At 39.0% G+C, this 15,786-nt stretch overlaps 4 protein-coding genes across 10 annotated transcripts; 1 reads left to right on the plus strand and 3 right to left on the minus strand.

Moving 5' to 3' along the window:
* Nucleotides 1-606: 606 nt before the first annotated feature.
* Nucleotides 607-2,363, minus strand: LOC133739649 (peroxidase 9). Its single transcript, XM_062167430.1, has 4 exons — nucleotides 1,798-2,363; nucleotides 1,497-1,688; nucleotides 1,244-1,409; nucleotides 607-1,152 (listed from the first exon to the last, which is right to left on the minus strand). The coding sequence occupies exons 1-4, from the start codon at nucleotides 2,107-2,109 to the stop codon at nucleotides 740-742; spliced, it is 1,083 nt and encodes a 360-aa protein (XP_062023414.1). The 5' UTR covers nucleotides 2,110-2,363; the 3' UTR covers nucleotides 607-739.
* Nucleotides 2,364-3,123: 760 nt separating this feature from the next.
* LOC133739648 (uncharacterized) lies at nucleotides 3,124-7,950 on the minus strand. Its single transcript, XM_062167429.1, has 13 exons — nucleotides 7,514-7,950; nucleotides 7,087-7,229; nucleotides 6,399-6,515; nucleotides 5,806-5,920; nucleotides 5,492-5,629; nucleotides 5,186-5,281; nucleotides 4,981-5,094; nucleotides 4,526-4,594; nucleotides 4,281-4,351; nucleotides 4,112-4,205; nucleotides 3,706-3,834; nucleotides 3,526-3,615; nucleotides 3,124-3,403 (listed from the first exon to the last, which is right to left on the minus strand). Exons 1-13 carry the CDS (start codon nucleotides 7,892-7,894, stop codon nucleotides 3,311-3,313), a joined length of 1,650 nt encoding a protein of 549 aa, XP_062023413.1. The 5' UTR covers nucleotides 7,895-7,950; the 3' UTR covers nucleotides 3,124-3,310.
* Nucleotides 7,951-9,737: 1,787 nt separating this feature from the next.
* On the plus strand, nucleotides 9,738-12,797 carry LOC133741113 (uncharacterized). The gene is made up of 9 exons (XM_062169060.1): nucleotides 9,738-10,176; nucleotides 10,300-10,453; nucleotides 10,569-10,711; nucleotides 10,979-11,068; nucleotides 11,452-11,541; nucleotides 11,617-11,760; nucleotides 11,991-12,098; nucleotides 12,253-12,304; nucleotides 12,394-12,797. Exons 3-9 carry the CDS (start codon nucleotides 10,694-10,696, stop codon nucleotides 12,423-12,425), a joined length of 534 nt encoding a protein of 177 aa, XP_062025044.1. The 5' UTR covers nucleotides 9,738-10,176; nucleotides 10,300-10,453; nucleotides 10,569-10,693; the 3' UTR covers nucleotides 12,426-12,797.
* Nucleotides 12,798-12,897: 100 nt separating this feature from the next.
* LOC133741111 (BEL1-like homeodomain protein 11) lies at nucleotides 12,898-15,412 on the minus strand. 7 transcript variants are annotated; one of them, XM_062169057.1, is made up of 6 exons: nucleotides 15,234-15,412; nucleotides 15,049-15,133; nucleotides 14,044-14,756; nucleotides 13,554-13,936; nucleotides 13,390-13,450; nucleotides 12,898-13,271 (listed from the first exon to the last, which is right to left on the minus strand). In XM_062169057.1, the coding sequence occupies exons 3-6, from the start codon at nucleotides 14,734-14,736 to the stop codon at nucleotides 13,116-13,118; spliced, it is 1,293 nt and encodes a 430-aa protein (XP_062025041.1). In that variant the 5' UTR covers nucleotides 14,737-14,756; nucleotides 15,049-15,133; nucleotides 15,234-15,412; the 3' UTR covers nucleotides 12,898-13,115. The 7 variants fall into 7 exon arrangements, with proteins under 7 accessions (XP_062025041.1, XP_062025039.1, XP_062025037.1 ...); XM_062169055.1 differs by having other exon boundaries at nucleotides 14,044-14,851; XM_062169053.1 differs by having other exon boundaries at nucleotides 14,044-14,927.
* Nucleotides 15,413-15,786: the final 374 nt, after the last annotated feature.

A 15,786-nucleotide genomic window follows, 5' to 3' on the forward strand; every position in this document is an offset into this window, starting at 1 on the left:
CATCTCTCATCGAGTGTCCGAGAATATCCAAAGAACACAGCCGGAGCCATTAACACAATTAATGATAAGCTGAGAGTTACCTTCGACTATAATATTTTGGAGTACACGATTTTAAATATTATGTGTTTATTGTCTAATTCCATCCATGCTGAAGGTCTAATTATGAATTTAGGACATTTGGGTGCTCAGTGTAATCAGCAAGATGAAGGATTATTGAAACTAATTGGAAAAGAGGAGGAAAAAAATGGGATAAAAGAGGAACCAAAGGTAAACTTTGGTATTTGCTCCTCAAGAGTTCATACACGTGAAAAGGTAGTCATATTCTGAAGGGATAAAAGAAAAGAATTATACTTTGTGTGCATGTTCCTGATTCCAGAAACTGCATAACCACCAAGAGAGAAAAGGAACAATGATTAAAGTCGTGTTTAACTTTATTTCATTTAGGAATTAGGATGAGTTTAACTTTTGGACTATAATGTGCTTAGCTTTTTTACGTGAGAGGAAAGAAAGCCGAAAGCCGAAAGTGAAAAACTGGAAAAGTGCTTGTGGAATTGTTCTGCAGCTTGCTAAAGTTAATTAAAGGCTTACCAAAGTAATTAACCAAAGTAATTTGTAGAAAACATTCATTGTCAAAGCCATTTGTTTACAGGAATTGAAGGCTATAGATCACACCAAGTTAACAGTTCTGAATTATTCAGCACATAAAAATTAAGAAGCTAGTGCTTCTCAGTTAAAGTACTTAATTAACTCGGCGACAATTCTTCCTAACTTGACCCTTAAGTCCAGTGAGAGGCCTAATGTTCCCCATCTTAACCATGGACTTAGCAAAGTGCTGGAAGAAGAGGCCCTCATCATCCGAAAAGCTCTTGACCAGCTCCATTGTCTTCCTCACATTTCCGGTGAGAAGCACTTGGTCCGAAGTAAGAAGTCCTTTTCCCAAAAGTATGAGCTTGAAGTAGGTATTGTCAAATCTTGCAGGGGAAGAGAAGTCCAAGGGGCTTATGTTGTTGTCACCACCTGAACTAGGGCAAACCGATTTCAAACCAAAGTAGTAGGATCTTTCAAGAGTCGAGTCGGGTCGGTCGTTCCCATTTTGGTTGTACAGCCTCTGCTTGAATGTCACGCACCTTGCAATCCCAATAGTATGCCCTCCTGCATTAACAAAATATTAATGGCAAAAAGGAACAAGATTAAGTCTGCGGCGAGGTTCAAAAAATGAATCACTTAAAAAAAATTTCAGTACCTGATAGTGCAACAAGGTCAACTTCATCGAGGCCTTGACGCTGGAAGAAGTTTAAGAGGGTTGGGAGACTGGAATTTGGTGCAGGAATGTTTCTGTTTGAGCCAGTTAAACTTGCAGTCGTCGAGTCCCTTCTTCCTAGTGGTAACACCCAATTTGGTCCACCACTCTGTTCATTCAAGCTTGCTTAGTCAGTAAAATGGATGACCAAGTAAATTAAAATTAACTCAGGCTTAATCAATGAAATGCTGCTTACTAGTACAGTGGAGCCTCTAGCAGAAAGAGCAAGAATGTCAGCACAAGAAACAGTCCGAGGGCAAGCTTCTTCTAACTTGGCCTTGATCTCATCTATCACTTCAAACCCTCTAAGTGAGTTCTTGTTTGGGCCAGAATTCTTTTCACTCGAAATTGTCGCGCTGTCGTCCAGTAGCACAGATGCATCACAACCCTGTCAAAAGAAATTCATAATTTAGCCATATAGTATGCGGTTAAGTATAACAAGCAGTACTACTAGCTAGTAGAACCAGCAAATCATAGTGAACATGACTAATATAGACCTGAACAAAGCAGTCATGGAAGTGAAGCCTAAGCAAAGAGGCAGCCACTCTTGGATTGTTTGCAATGGCCTTGTGCAACACAGACATGACAATATCATTAGCTTGAGGGCATGAGAACTGATAGTATTCCGGAAAAAGACCAGGGTACCCTCCTCCACCATTGCCACTGTTTCCACCGTGACCGCCATTTCCACCAGGACTACCCCATCCCCAGCCAAAGTTGAAACCGACCGGGTGAGCTACGCAGAGTGTGGTCAAATAGACCAATGTCATTGCCACAAGAGCTAAACAAGTTACTTTGAAGCGTGCCATTGAATATATTCAAGAATTTTTGAGTCCAAGTTTGAGTGTCTGGCATACTACTTTGAGCCATGGCAATTTATAGAGCTTAATGGAACCAATCAAACCACTCTTCTACCAAATCCTCTCTGATATACCTAATGTGGATAACAAGAGGCAAGACTATGTCAAAGTATTCGTGTTCTGCCTTTCTGGTATTACCTGCTCCATGTACTAATTTCTATGACATTCTTTCTTAGGCCAGAATCTTCTCCACGTCACTAATGTGCCACAATTGAAAACCATTCATTCATTTTATGAATTTATCAACCTTTACATATGGGAAGGTGACTTCTTTCTTTAGTGAAATGCCAGTGTTGAACTTACAAAACTGGAATAGCTTTAAATTTTAACTTCAAAGCATTGCAGCTTCATTTTTACACTAGATGGCAAAGACGACAACACAACAATATGAAACCGCGTATTTGGTGAACACATTCTGACAGATATTGGTGTCACATTGCTGATTTTGTATCGGTGTTTGAAAGTTTCAATGGTGCAAGCTATCGATGACCATGTTTAGTGAGGCTAATGGTGCCTATGCCCAAATTCATGCAATTCGTGGCTAACGGTATATCTTCAAGTGTGGTTAAACACATCGTAAGATGTCGTTTGCTTTTCCAACCCTGTGAGAACCAACTCATGAACTTTTCCCAAAAAAAATTTATCCAAAACCGAATTCTTGTCACCCGAACTAACAAAACTCAAATCTTAACACAATTTATTTTATGATTTTCAAAAGTCGGAAAACCAATTGGCAAATTCGCAAGTACCACCACCCATTACACTAGTATGAAATCAAGAAAATTGTTTCAAAGGCCCAGAGCAGTACAATTACCTTGCGTCGAGGACTATCTACCGACTCCCCATGGACCAAGATTTCAAACATTGAGGTGCGCTTAGAATAGTTGCTCTTGCCGAAATAAGATGGAGCGAGTTGTGTTTTGAGATGCTATGCATTAGGTTAAAAGTCAATCTGAAAAGAAATGCTGCAAACTTACTCTTGATAATCTATTAGACCATCACTAGTTTGTAAGTATCTTACACTCATTAGAAACAAGACACGAGACCATATGTACAAATTACTTACAATTTCTATCTACAGCCATCGATTCAAATATGAAACTTGTAAGACCTCCACACAGTACTTGATAATGCTTGAAGAAAATTAAGATCATGATATGGATAGTTGCCTCAATGGTGTTAGTAGCCTTGCAAACCGTAGAGGTACGTGTGCCTTGATTAGTGTACCGTGCTCGGTATATTCCTATAAATATAGAGAATGTTAGAACTTGGAAATACTCTGTTTTTACTTCACAAAAGAAAAAAAGAAGAAGAAGAGAAGATAGTAGGAACAAAGATAATAATCAACATCCACTGGATACTTACTGTTCTCTCCACCATTCCAACCTTATGTATGGTACTAAGAAGCTCTCCTTTTTCAAATGGGATCAAGGCTTCCACCCATACCATAGAGTCCTGTTAAACAAAAGACATTCTTATCTTTTAACTTATAGGAGCACAGATGTTACTCAGAGTATGAAAACGTGGCAGAGAAACAATTAGTACCTTCAATTTTTTCTGGATTGCACTGCAGAAATCATTTAAGCCCTGGCCACTCAGAGCAGATATGCAAACAACATCATCTCTCTTTTCTGCTTCTGTTCTGATGCTGTCAGGATTGCTCACCTTATCAATCTGCAAATATATAGCTGTCTATCATCAATCTTATGTATAGATTAGAGGAATGAAAAGATAGTACATTGCCTATACCATTACTATAGTGAGTATCATTAAGATAACACTTAACATGCAAAGCATTTGTCCAGTAGGCTAAATGGAATCAACAGAATCGCTTCCCATCTAATTTAACGATCATCTGACTTAAAAAAACCCTATTGCACGATCAGCAGATAAGATGATAGAGTTGCAATAAATTGTTTAGTTACTGAATCACCAAACAGATTTACTGTACCTTGTTCCACACCATCAACCTTGGTATCGAAGACACATCTAGTTCTGACAAAACTCTGTCCACAGCTTCTATCTGTTGCTCAGCCAGTGGATGACTGAAGTTGATAGCAATATAATAAGATCTCAATGTCTGTCACCATGAGTGTATTTAATAGGATGCCACTTTGTACCTGATATCAACCACATGCACCAGTAATGCTGACTCTGATATCTCCTCAAGAGTTGCTCTGAAGGCAGCAACCTATAAGATTCAGTTGGAGAAAATAAGTGAAAGAAATTATCAGTTTGACTCTGAAATTGGATTGGCATTCATCAAAACCTTTTCTTGTGCAGTTACTTTCAAAATGAACAAGGGGACAGAATTAAACTGCACAAGTGGTGGTAAATTCATGAATAAATTGTGCAAGTATCTCACCACTGTAGTCGGTAACTTCTGAATGAAACCAACAGTATCTGTGAGAAGAAATTCTTTCCCGTTCTTCATCTGGAAGAAATTGAAACAAGAACATAGCTTACCACAAATTATTCAAGATATAAAATATTAAAAATTCAGCACAAGACTACCATATTAATGGGAAAATTGAAATGATGCTATATAGAGTATAGAGCATATCAATGAAGTCCCAATGTTTCTGCTGTAGCAGATAAATCAATGAGAGATTACATAAACCCCAAGATCTGGACTATAGGCCATTGAAATAAGTTCATAGTCACTTGTAGAAATAGAGAAGGTACCACATGCCAATCAAGCTTTTGAGCAACATGCAACCTTGTGATACTAGATAAAATCACTACTGTTCAGTTATTTAGACGGTAGAGAACTCATACTTGTGCTGTAATAAGAAATTCCTTTGATTGTGATCAACCTACCTGAACCCTTCTTGTGGTTGGATCTAGTGTTGCAAATAATTGATCCTCGGCAAGCACATTGGCTCCAGTCAATTGATTTAAGAGAGTACTCTTTCCAGCATTGGTGTACCCAACCTAGTTTCCGAAAGCATTACATGTACAGCATCAACAACAGGTCGAAACCATCTATATAATTGTGAATCCAGCATAATACGAATATACTTACCAAGGATACTACTGGTACTGGTACTGAAAGCCGCTGATTCCGGTACTGCTTTCTATGCTTTCTAACAGATTCTAGCTCCTTCTTGAGAACACCAATCTAGCATCACAAACATGTTTGCAGGCCAATCAATTTCAAGAGAGAATTCTAATTTTAATGAAAAGTAAATAAATAAAATATCTGAGACAAGGAAAAGAACAAAACAGAAACTTGGCATTGACCGGAACCTACAATCTAATATTGCTATAGAAAGAACTATATTAAGATAGAACATATTGGAATACTGATGATTCGATTATGGGGGTTTACTTGAGTACGTAAGATACGCTTATCCACTTCAATTTGTTTCTCACCCATACCCTTCACTTGACCTCCTGATTGACGCTCAAGATGAGTCCACATTTTTGTTAGTCGAGGTAGCTGGTATTCCATCTGTGCCAATGTAACCTAGAAACATCACAATTATCACTCTGAAAATTCTGGAATATAATGGTCTTAGTAATGAACAACTTAAAACCCCAAAAAGGAGGTAGAATTTCCAACTACCACGAGTTAGTTGTTGACATAGTTTCAAATGGAAATTCAAAATTAAAACTACTAATCAAACAACAATAATAAATTACCTGTAGAGCTGCTTCATGTGTTGCCGCCCGCTGGTTAAAAATATCAAGAATGAGAGCAGTGCGGTCACAGACTCTAACATCCCCACCAAAAGCCTTTTCCAAATTGCGTAATTGCCTAGAATAGTAACACTTGAATAAAAAAGAAAAAGAAAAAGACTCTCAAGATAACAAAAATGTGCATAATCACAGCTGATCATACGCCGAGCGTAATATTTCTTACAAACTTAAATGAAGCTGATCATAAAAAGATCCATGTAGCTTTCAAGTCTATGACCCCGTTGATAATGAGTGGAGAAGGGTGCGTACAATAAACATATTTCTGCTGGTACAGTTTTCAGAAGGATTGGGGTTAAGCCGGTGAAATCTAAACAGGTCTCAAATCAATGCTCAAGAGAAGACAATTCGATTCTGGTTCAAAATCTTCTTATACATACAAGTACAATTCCACAGACACATCACAACAAATAGATACAGGGGAGGGGAGGCAGGGGAGAGTCAGTATTGGCAAAATAAAATCGTTTAACTCATAGAAATCAATTTCAACAGAATCAAATACATGTATGAAACAACTATAATGCCATTATGTTTCTTACCCTGCTGAGAGCTCATCATCAAATATCACGGTCTCAACACCCAATGCATGAATTGCACTCTTGATTTCTGCAACCTTGCCAGATCCAATGTATGTCCGTGAATTTGGAGACACTAGTCTGCATTACATAGAGCACAAGCAATATAAGCTAAGTGGCCAACAGTCAGTAATTAGAATTATATATGCTAATAGGAAAACAGAATGGTTTTGTTAAGTTCCACTCAATATGTAGCGGAATACAAGAACAAAACCATATTTCAAGAATCGAATAACTTATCTTCAGAACATATTCACCTATCTTTTGAAAATATATAGGATCAACTGACTAATGAATGGATCAGATAAGAGTTGAAGAATCAGATCAAGTATAAATATTCCAGCTGGGATGTCTATAGCAATTAGTATTACAGCAGCTGTTAATTTTTGTCTAGCATTCACAAAGCAATGACATGAATATGGGGTAAGCACACCTGCCACCAACGATCACGATAGATGGCACCAAAGTTGGATCTTATCAAAACTAAAACTTCAAGCGACTTTTATGGGTTACAATAGCTCTGAAGGTCCCCCTGGCTATCTTATATGCACTATGGAATTCGTAAAGTTCTGTTCAGAAAACTGCCAACAAGCTAGGTTGGAAAGCTATATACTAGCAAAGAAGTGCATTACAAGCATCGAGAAGTACTCACTTCTGATATGTGGAACCAACAACCATTAGTCCAGCAGTATCAGCTAGCTGGGTCAATTCCTTGAGTGACTCCTCTACACCAAATAGATCAGCCGAATTACGTTTGTGCTCAACACCCACAATGTAGGCTTTTTCTTCAAAAATCTGGGGAAAATGAACAACAATGAAACACAAAAAAGACTATCAGACTTATAAACACCGATCAACATGTAAACACCACAAATGCCATTGCTGTCTACTTTAAATTTCAAAACTTTTTCTAATAAATGATATGACCCCAACATTTCATTTTAACCATAGCCAAAATGTATTTCTCTACAAGACCCAGCATCATGAACAGGAAATAAAACAAATTCTTTACTTTCTCAAAAGTAAAAATCAATCTCACAGTAAAAAAAAAAAGGAAACAAAGAGGAGATTAAATTTACCTCCTTTCCGTTCCTCAGCTTGAACCTATTCTCTAACCCGTCCTCATCCTCCTTCTTCTTCTTGTACCTCGTCGCCGGACGCACACCCTTATCCTCTGATTCACTCTCCGCCACTCCATCGACGACTCCCTGAGCCTCTCCATTTCCTTCTTCCTCGGTCTCAATCACCGCCGGTTCCTGAAACGACAAGTCGTCCGGAGACACAACGCCGTCGGCGACAGCTCTTGCGACGACTCTCGCAGAAGCACGGGAATGGTTTCTGAGCGTGAGAGGCGGTTGAATCTGGCGGTGGTGGTTAGGTTTGGCGAGAGGCCATGAGAGATAGGGTTCGGGAAGCAGAGGTGAGGAACGAATCAGAGAGCAACACAAACTGGTGCTCATTATCAAATCAATTCCGTCTCGGATTCCTTTTTCACCTTCTTCAACTTTCAATTTCCCAGCCTATTTATTTAATGGTCGTTTATCTCTCGCGCCTTCTGCACACGACACGTCGTTATTCAACACATCTATCCTTTTTTGAGGGGTTTATTTGTTTGGTCCCATATTCAGAATTATAAACACTAGTCTGCAATTACATGCTTTGCATGTATAAGAAAAAACTTTCCTCCTTTCAAAAAAAAAAAAAAAAAAAACTTTCCTTGTGTAAACAGATAGTTATCTATGCAGAGAAAATGGATTTAGTGGATAACTATTCATGGAGTTGGTAGTTCTCCCATGTATTTATCTATTTTTCGATACATAAGTTTATCTATTTTTCTTTTCATATTTTTATGCTTCTCTTGTAATTTGACTATATTATCCCTTTATATTTTATGAGCATGAAAGTTTATTAATATTTCAGGGTTATTTTGGTACAATTTTTTAATTTTGACTAACAAAACCTCTTCTCTTAATAATAGTATAGATTGACTGCGCCGGCAAGACTGAAATCACTGCGCCGGCAGTCATGGTGGCTCCTACACCGGCGGCAAGGAAGCTTGCGCTCAATAGTCCCTTTTTAGGGTTTCAGGAAAATCAGTTCAAGGATGGTTTGTTTCACTTCCAAGGACTTACCACCCCCATTCGTCCACCTGTGGGAAGATCTCTTTTTGGAGGTGCTGAGACAAGTAAGGTACGTAAACCTATTGTTCTTCGTCATGCAGAAAAAACCACAAGCTAATGACGACAATACATTGGCCTCTGTATCGGTTGTAATTGACCAACCTACCAAGAGAGTTCGGCCCTTCCCATCTCCAAAAAAGCTGCAATTCTTGATGTCTGATTTACTGGAGGGCAAAACAAGCCCTATTGCTCCCTCCAAGAAGGTGAAAATGCCTGAATTCCCTACTAAATTCAATGCCAAATCTCTGGGACTAGTGGAGACACCATGTGGTATGTTTGTGCCTACAGAGGTCATACCTTTACAAGTTGAGCTGCCTGGGGGAAAGAAGAAGAGAGGTAGGCCATTGGGAGCCAAGAATAAAAATCCTCCCAAAGCAAAAAAGGTTCCCGCTGAAGATGTCCTGAGTGTTCTGTATTCAGGTAAACCTCCAAGCCCTAGTCTAAAGGGCAAGGAAAAGATATAGGGTTTTCTTTATGTTTAGCCTATAAACTATGTAAATGTCTGGCATAGTTATAGGCTCACTGTTATAAGTGGGCGATAAGTTCAAATATAGTTGGTCTATCCTATGTATCACGGTGGCTCCCCCACGAAGTCTTGTCTGGCCATTGTTATGTGTCAGCGGATGGGTATGTAATGACATTTTTGGCATGCGCTATTATCAATGGAATTACCATTTATTCAAAAAAAAAAAGTATAGATTGACTAACAAAACCTCTTCTCTTAATAATAATAGTATAGATAAAAGTATTCTTGTAAGTTTGAGTTTTTCTATCTATTTAGTACATATAATTCACTTAATGTACCTCTCTAATTCATCGTAACTCGTTTCTTAATTTTCACGACACCAACTTCAATTCTTAACTTTTAAAATAAAAAAAAACTCTAACTATGTAAAATTTATGTGTGTTTCTTATAATCTCTAAGTTCATAAGATTCTATAAGTCATATTTTCTTAACGAGTCGTAATAGAGATTTTAATAATAAACACGAAATTTAATGATTTAATTTTAATTTCAATATGTTCCACACGTTAGCTTTAACAATTTTTTATCGTGTACCACAAACTTAATAGTTAATACGAAACGAATATGATACGGCACAAATTTTGGCCATGCCCTATGACTCTACGTCGTATTAGTGTGTAGGCCAGAAAAAGAGCGGACATTAAAAAGGGTAACTGATTACAGCCGGGTCAAAAGCCGGAAAACCCGAAACCTTCAAAGCCTCCGCATTTTTCCAGTCACTACAGAAACGGTGTGGAATGAACTGCTTGTCGCAGGTCTCATCCTACACGGCGGCGATTTTCAGAACGACAGGTCGTTCATTCGGGACCGGTGCTCTGTACGGACCCTGGAAGCGAAAATTGGACGTCTACGCTGGGGTGAAGCTAATCAGCTTTGAATCGGCGGTTTTCAGATTCCGGACTCAGCTCTACTCGTCTCAGAGCCGCGGAAGAAGAAGTCAGCACCCGAACGAGTTATGGACCCGGAAAAGGACGCATTCTATGTAGTCCGCAAAGGAAATGTCGTCGGTGTCTATAAGAGCTGAGCAAGGCTCTTCGGTAATTTACTAAACCCTAAACCCTGAAAATTTTACTCTTTTCTCATTTGTGTTTGAGTGATAGAATTGAATTGGGTAAATTGGTAATCTTTTTTTTTTTTTTTGTTTGAATTGGGTGTGTTAGATATGTGATCCTCCTATTAGTGTGTACTCTATGCCTAAGAAGGATGAGCAATATCTTGCTTCCTGTGGACTTCAGAATGCGCTTTACACTATTTCAGCTGCAGATATGAAAGATGAGCTTGCTTTTTGGCAAGCTTGTGGACTGTCCTCTTGGAGTAAGATTCGACTGCTTGCTAGCTTTTTCGGATGAGAAATGTTTCGTTCTGAGCAAAGAGGAGTTCTTGTTTAGGGTTTCGGGTTTAATGTGATGTAATTTCTTTGGCATTTTAGGATCCAGCTAGCATCTTCAAAAGGCGAAACGTCTGACAAGACTGCAGCAGCCAAGAAGAGATCCCACCAAGAGGCTGAATCAGAAAATGTGGTGAGTTTGGAATCATAACAGCTGCTGAACTTGAATGCTGTCGTTGAAGAAAGTAAAGAACCATGCATTCCTGACTATGTAGTGAAATATTTTTACTGTGTTCTTTGGCATTGTTAGTTCTGTTGCGTCTCTGTGTTGTATCTTTGTTTATCCCTTTTCAATCTTTAAGTTTATTTATGTATATGATGTGGCTACAACTTATTGCTGTGCTGTTGTTGGTTGATTATAGTATTACTATATATGAGTATGTTCCTTCACATGTGTCGGATGGACTTTCATATGGCTGCGTTTAGTTTACACAATTTCTAATGTTTTGTAGGAAGTAATTGGTTCAACTTCTGTATCAGATACTCCTTCCAGAAAGCAGGCCAAGAAAAAGGCTGAAGTTGAAGTTCCCCCTTCTGGCCGTGTAAGTTCAAGTCCAGGTGATGGTTGGAAAAAGAAAAACTAGTTTTTTTTTTAAATCATCCCCTAGGCCATCCCCATTTTTTTTCGCTTCATCTACGTTGCCCTTGGTATCTGTAAAGGTCGTTTCTATTTCATTCTGAAGCAAAATATGCTGAAAAAAAGGACAGCATTTGACTTGAGTGCTTCCCTCCCCCGTATTTGTCTCACATTTGTATCAATCAGGGGTGAAGGAGTTCTCAGTCACTTTCAGTATTACCATAATAAGAAAATGTGTTGTAGAACAACCACCCCCCCCCCCCCCCCCCCACCCACCAAAAAAAAAAAAAAAAAAAACAAAGAAGGAAAAGGGAGCAAAAGACTAATGTGTCCATGCTACAATTGTAGGGCTGTACTCTTCAATTTGATGGTGCATCAAAAGGAAATCCTGGAGTAGCTGGTGCTGGAGCTGTACTGCGAGCAGATGATGGAACCTTGGTATGAATTTTACCTTTGGGATTTATTTCAGTTCCTTTTGATTCTTTTAAAGCCCTGACCATGTACTTCTTTTAGATCTGTAAACTACGTGAAGGTCTGGGTGTTGCAACCAGTAATGCTGCTGAGTACCGAGCTGTTATGTTAGGGTTAAAATATGCGCTTAAAAAAGGTTTTTCCAGGATTTTTGTTCAAGGTGACTCCAAACTCGTCTGTATGCAGGTTGGTTATGTCGATATTTTCTGCTTCTCAAGCAGTTTGTGTCATCTCTGATTCATGGTCATCAATTATTGTCTTTCTATACTTTTTCTGTTTTTAAATGGTTTTCATGAAGCCCTGGACCTCTGCTAACAATATTAGTTGGTGTACTGAGATGGCATCTCAGGTTAAAACAATCTCTTTGATATAATGTATATATATATATATACAACTGATAAAGGTTACTGGCACAGGTTCAGGGTTTATGGCAGGTGAAAAACCAGAACTTGTCTACTTTGTATGAAGAGGTGAAGAAACTGAAGGATGGATTTGTCTCCTTCAAGATCAGTCATGTTCTTAGGGTGAGAGAAGTTGATTCTGTTTGTCTCCTCTATGGTACTTTTTGTGGATAATCTTGTTAATTGCATGCATATACTATTTGCCTTCATATCTGACAAGTTTACTGCCATTGGGGCTGCTTATAACATTCTGACAAGTTCTTGTATTCCTGTAAAGGAGCTAAATTCTGAGGCAGATGCTCAAGCAAACTTGGCAATCACTCTTGCCGGTGGGTTTTTCACATTTGACTTTGCATTTATGCAGTTACTAGATTCTTTAAACGTTCAAATGAGCTAATGGTACCTGTTCTCTTTGCAGATGGTCAAGTCCAGGAAGAGTCTGGGAAGTAGTTAAAATGATTGTCTGTTGCTGGTCATGTTCTGGGTTCGTAAATATGATATCATGAAACCCTGATGAGTAGAGGATTCTTTGGCTTCCCTCGTATTAATCTGAGAATGTGGCTTGGTACTTGCTACAATGTGAGTTATGTGACCTCCGGCATAGAATTAAACATCACAAGGCATGATTCAACTGCAAAACTGAAGCTTATGTGGATGTAGAGCCAGGTACACCAGGATCAAATAACTCGTTACACAAGTGACATTCAGATTGACAAGCTACTAGCCTTTGAAAAAAGAAAGACGTAGAATTTTTGTTTATAGAGGGAACGATCGGAGCAGAATATGAAAACTCTTACTAGCATTATTCATAGTTCTTTCACTTTGCAATAAGGTTCGTTTGGAGTTTCTATATATCTTTTCACGTCCATGGAGCAGTTATCACTTTTTGATCTTCAGCATTTAGAGTCTTTGCACAAATAACTCAATACTAATATGAGCCTCAAAATTAAATATAATTAGTAGTTCAAAGTACATGTAAGCGAACCCTCTACTTTCCAAGAGTTGCTGATCAACTTCACAAAACAACCTTCTAACTCTTTCTAGGTTGGTAACTTTCAACATTGAACTTCACACTTGAAATCACTGCCAAAATAGATAACTCAGACTCGAAATGACAGTCCACTCTAATTCTTCTCCCCTTTAATCATCTGTGTGATCTATGTTGCTTTCACCGGTCATGGAACTATTAGCTACTGGATTCGAGTCTTGTGAAGAATCCGCAAATTCTTCTTTGTACATTTCCTCTATCATAGGTTTCCAAAGCCGAACCCGTGCATTTATGAACCAATTTGAAACCTGAAAGAGACATTGATTTCATGATGATATTGACATGATCACTAGTTAGACCAGGTTGTAAAAAAGTGATGACATATGATGAAATCAGGACATAGACAAAACTGTTAGGAAGTATTACTTGGTTCTTGGACAGGCCTGTTTGTGATGCCAACATTAGCTTCTCAGAGTCATTAGGATAACTGTATGAGCACCATAAGTAAATACACCATATACAGTTTAGCTATTTTGAATCAACGTCAAAGAAAGGGCAAGTTACTAATCAGATTGGGATTGATGACTTACGGATGAAGAAAGTGTTCGAAAAGCCAAGTGCGGAGAATTGCCACCGAGGTCTCAGGCAGCCCTCTAATTGGTCTCCAAGCTGCTTGCCTTTGGCCATGGATAATCCCAAGCTGTTGAAGGGACATTCTCTTCTGTCTACACTCTCGATCAAACAAGCTGAGTTGCCCTAGTCCGCTGCTCACTTTCGGAAAATCTTGCATCAACTTTCGCTTTTCTGCATATATATGTGACATTATAGCATCCCTCAAGCTGCCAAAGTGCCTGGACATGGCCTTGAGAGCCAGAGCTGTGTAAGACTTTGCTGCTCCTGCACCCACTACCATCTCAAATGATGACATCACTTCTTCCATTTGATGGTAGTACTTCTCACATCTGTCCTCAACCTGCTCAAAATAGCGAACCAAAAGTAATCATACGATTTAGTCCCATACAAAAACCCTTCCAAAAAAATCAAGAATCAAGAGCATAAATACTAAAGACAATGCACTACCTCTTCCAGCAAGGTGATGAGGTTTGCGATTTTCGATTGAAATTCATGTTTGTCAGCTGACATGAGGCCATTGCAGCACAACTCTGCTTTCAATTCAGAAGAAAGGCCCATTGAGCCTCTCCTACCTCCACCATACATCTTCCCAAAATGTTTTTCACTGCTGATATCAACTGCCTTTCCACCAACACTAACTATCTCTTCTAACAGTGACTGAGCTGGCTTTAGATATCTTGAATTCCCAATGACTGCTGCCAAAGACTGCTGATTCAGCGAGCTTGAGGACGAAGCAAGCGCATTCCCCATGAACGAATAGTCATCGGTCACATAATGAGCAGAATGAGAATTAGGAGGAAGAAGCATCTGTGAGCCAAGGGACAGTGAGAGTGCTTGGTGCTGGTCCATTAGAAGCCTTGTGTGGCTCATATGATCCGATCCCTCTGTCGCAACTGTTGGAGGAGCATGAAGAAGGTCTAGTGATCTAGACATTCTCTCCTCAAGAGAATGAATGCTGGGGAGTTGACCAAGAGACTGAGGGTATGTGCTGGTGCTGGTGCTGGTTCGAAAATTAGAGGCGTAAGCAGCATCAAGCTGGTGTTGGTTTTCCATGTGGGTTTGAGCTGCCATGGAGTCAGACACAATGAAATGGTGGAGAATACTTGAGGCTTGGTTTGGGGGTGAGTCTTGTGAAACCATTGTTGACCAGAATTTGAAGGCTAAAATGTACCAAATTTAAAGGGCTGTCAACTTGTCATAGAGACAGCAATGGCAACATGTCCATGTCAAGTTGTAAAGCAATACATGAAGAAATCTATGAATGGACAAAAGAAGAAATCAATGCGAAGTGGGAAGGTGGGTGAGACCTAGCATTCAAGAAGAAATCTTATCTGAAACCAAGGAAGTTATAATCAAAACCCTTTTAGATGATGGGTGCAGTAATTAGTAATTAGTCCAAATTAGAGGCTTAAAGAAAAACATGCACTTGGAGGGACAGCAAGAAAACCAAACCTGATTATGAGAATGTACAGGCTGGGCTGAGATGGCCCATGAAAACTCACTTCATGATCAGCAGGGAAAGAGATGGGAGTGAAATCTGAAATGAAAACAAGATGAAAAGATATAAAGTTGATTGATTGGACTTTTGAGCTACTAATACCAAACCCTGATTGGTAGAGGAAAGAAGAAAGACCTACCTAGCTAGTTACCAGCAAACCTTGCTTTAAACAAGCATGGAAATGAATGCAGAAGTTAAGCAAGGCAAGCACCAATCTGTGAATTCAAACATTATATTGCCTTTAATTTTGTTGAAGCAATGATTCTCTCTCTCTACATGTCTTGTCCTAACATGTACAGGTCTAATCCAAGCAGCAGAAAGCTATGAAACATAGACTTGTGCTAGTTCTTCAAAAGAAGCCAAGTTAATTGGCCAAGTTAAATCTCAGAAAATGACAGGAGAAGCTGGTCCCCAAGGGCAAAAGCACTATCAAGCTTCCAGCTTTAGTGCCATGCAATGCAATGCTCATATTTCTTTGGGAAACTCAAAAGGTGGTTTCTTTCAGCTCTCTTCTCTCTCTTCAACAGTGTATGTGTATGTATGAATCATATCATTTCACAGATTCACAGGGGCAATGTCAAAAATGAAAATTGTTCTATTACTAGTCCGGTACACTCTGCATTCTGTAAAAGGCAGAGAAAAAGTGGGCTGTCTTTTGCACACTCCCAGTTCTAGGATTGTCAGCTTCTGAA

Source organism: Rosa rugosa, chromosome 3 (genome assembly GCF_958449725.1).
Source record: "Rosa rugosa chromosome 3, drRosRugo1.1, whole genome shotgun sequence".
Lineage (NCBI taxonomy): Eukaryota > Viridiplantae > Streptophyta > Magnoliopsida > Rosales > Rosaceae > Rosa > Rosa rugosa.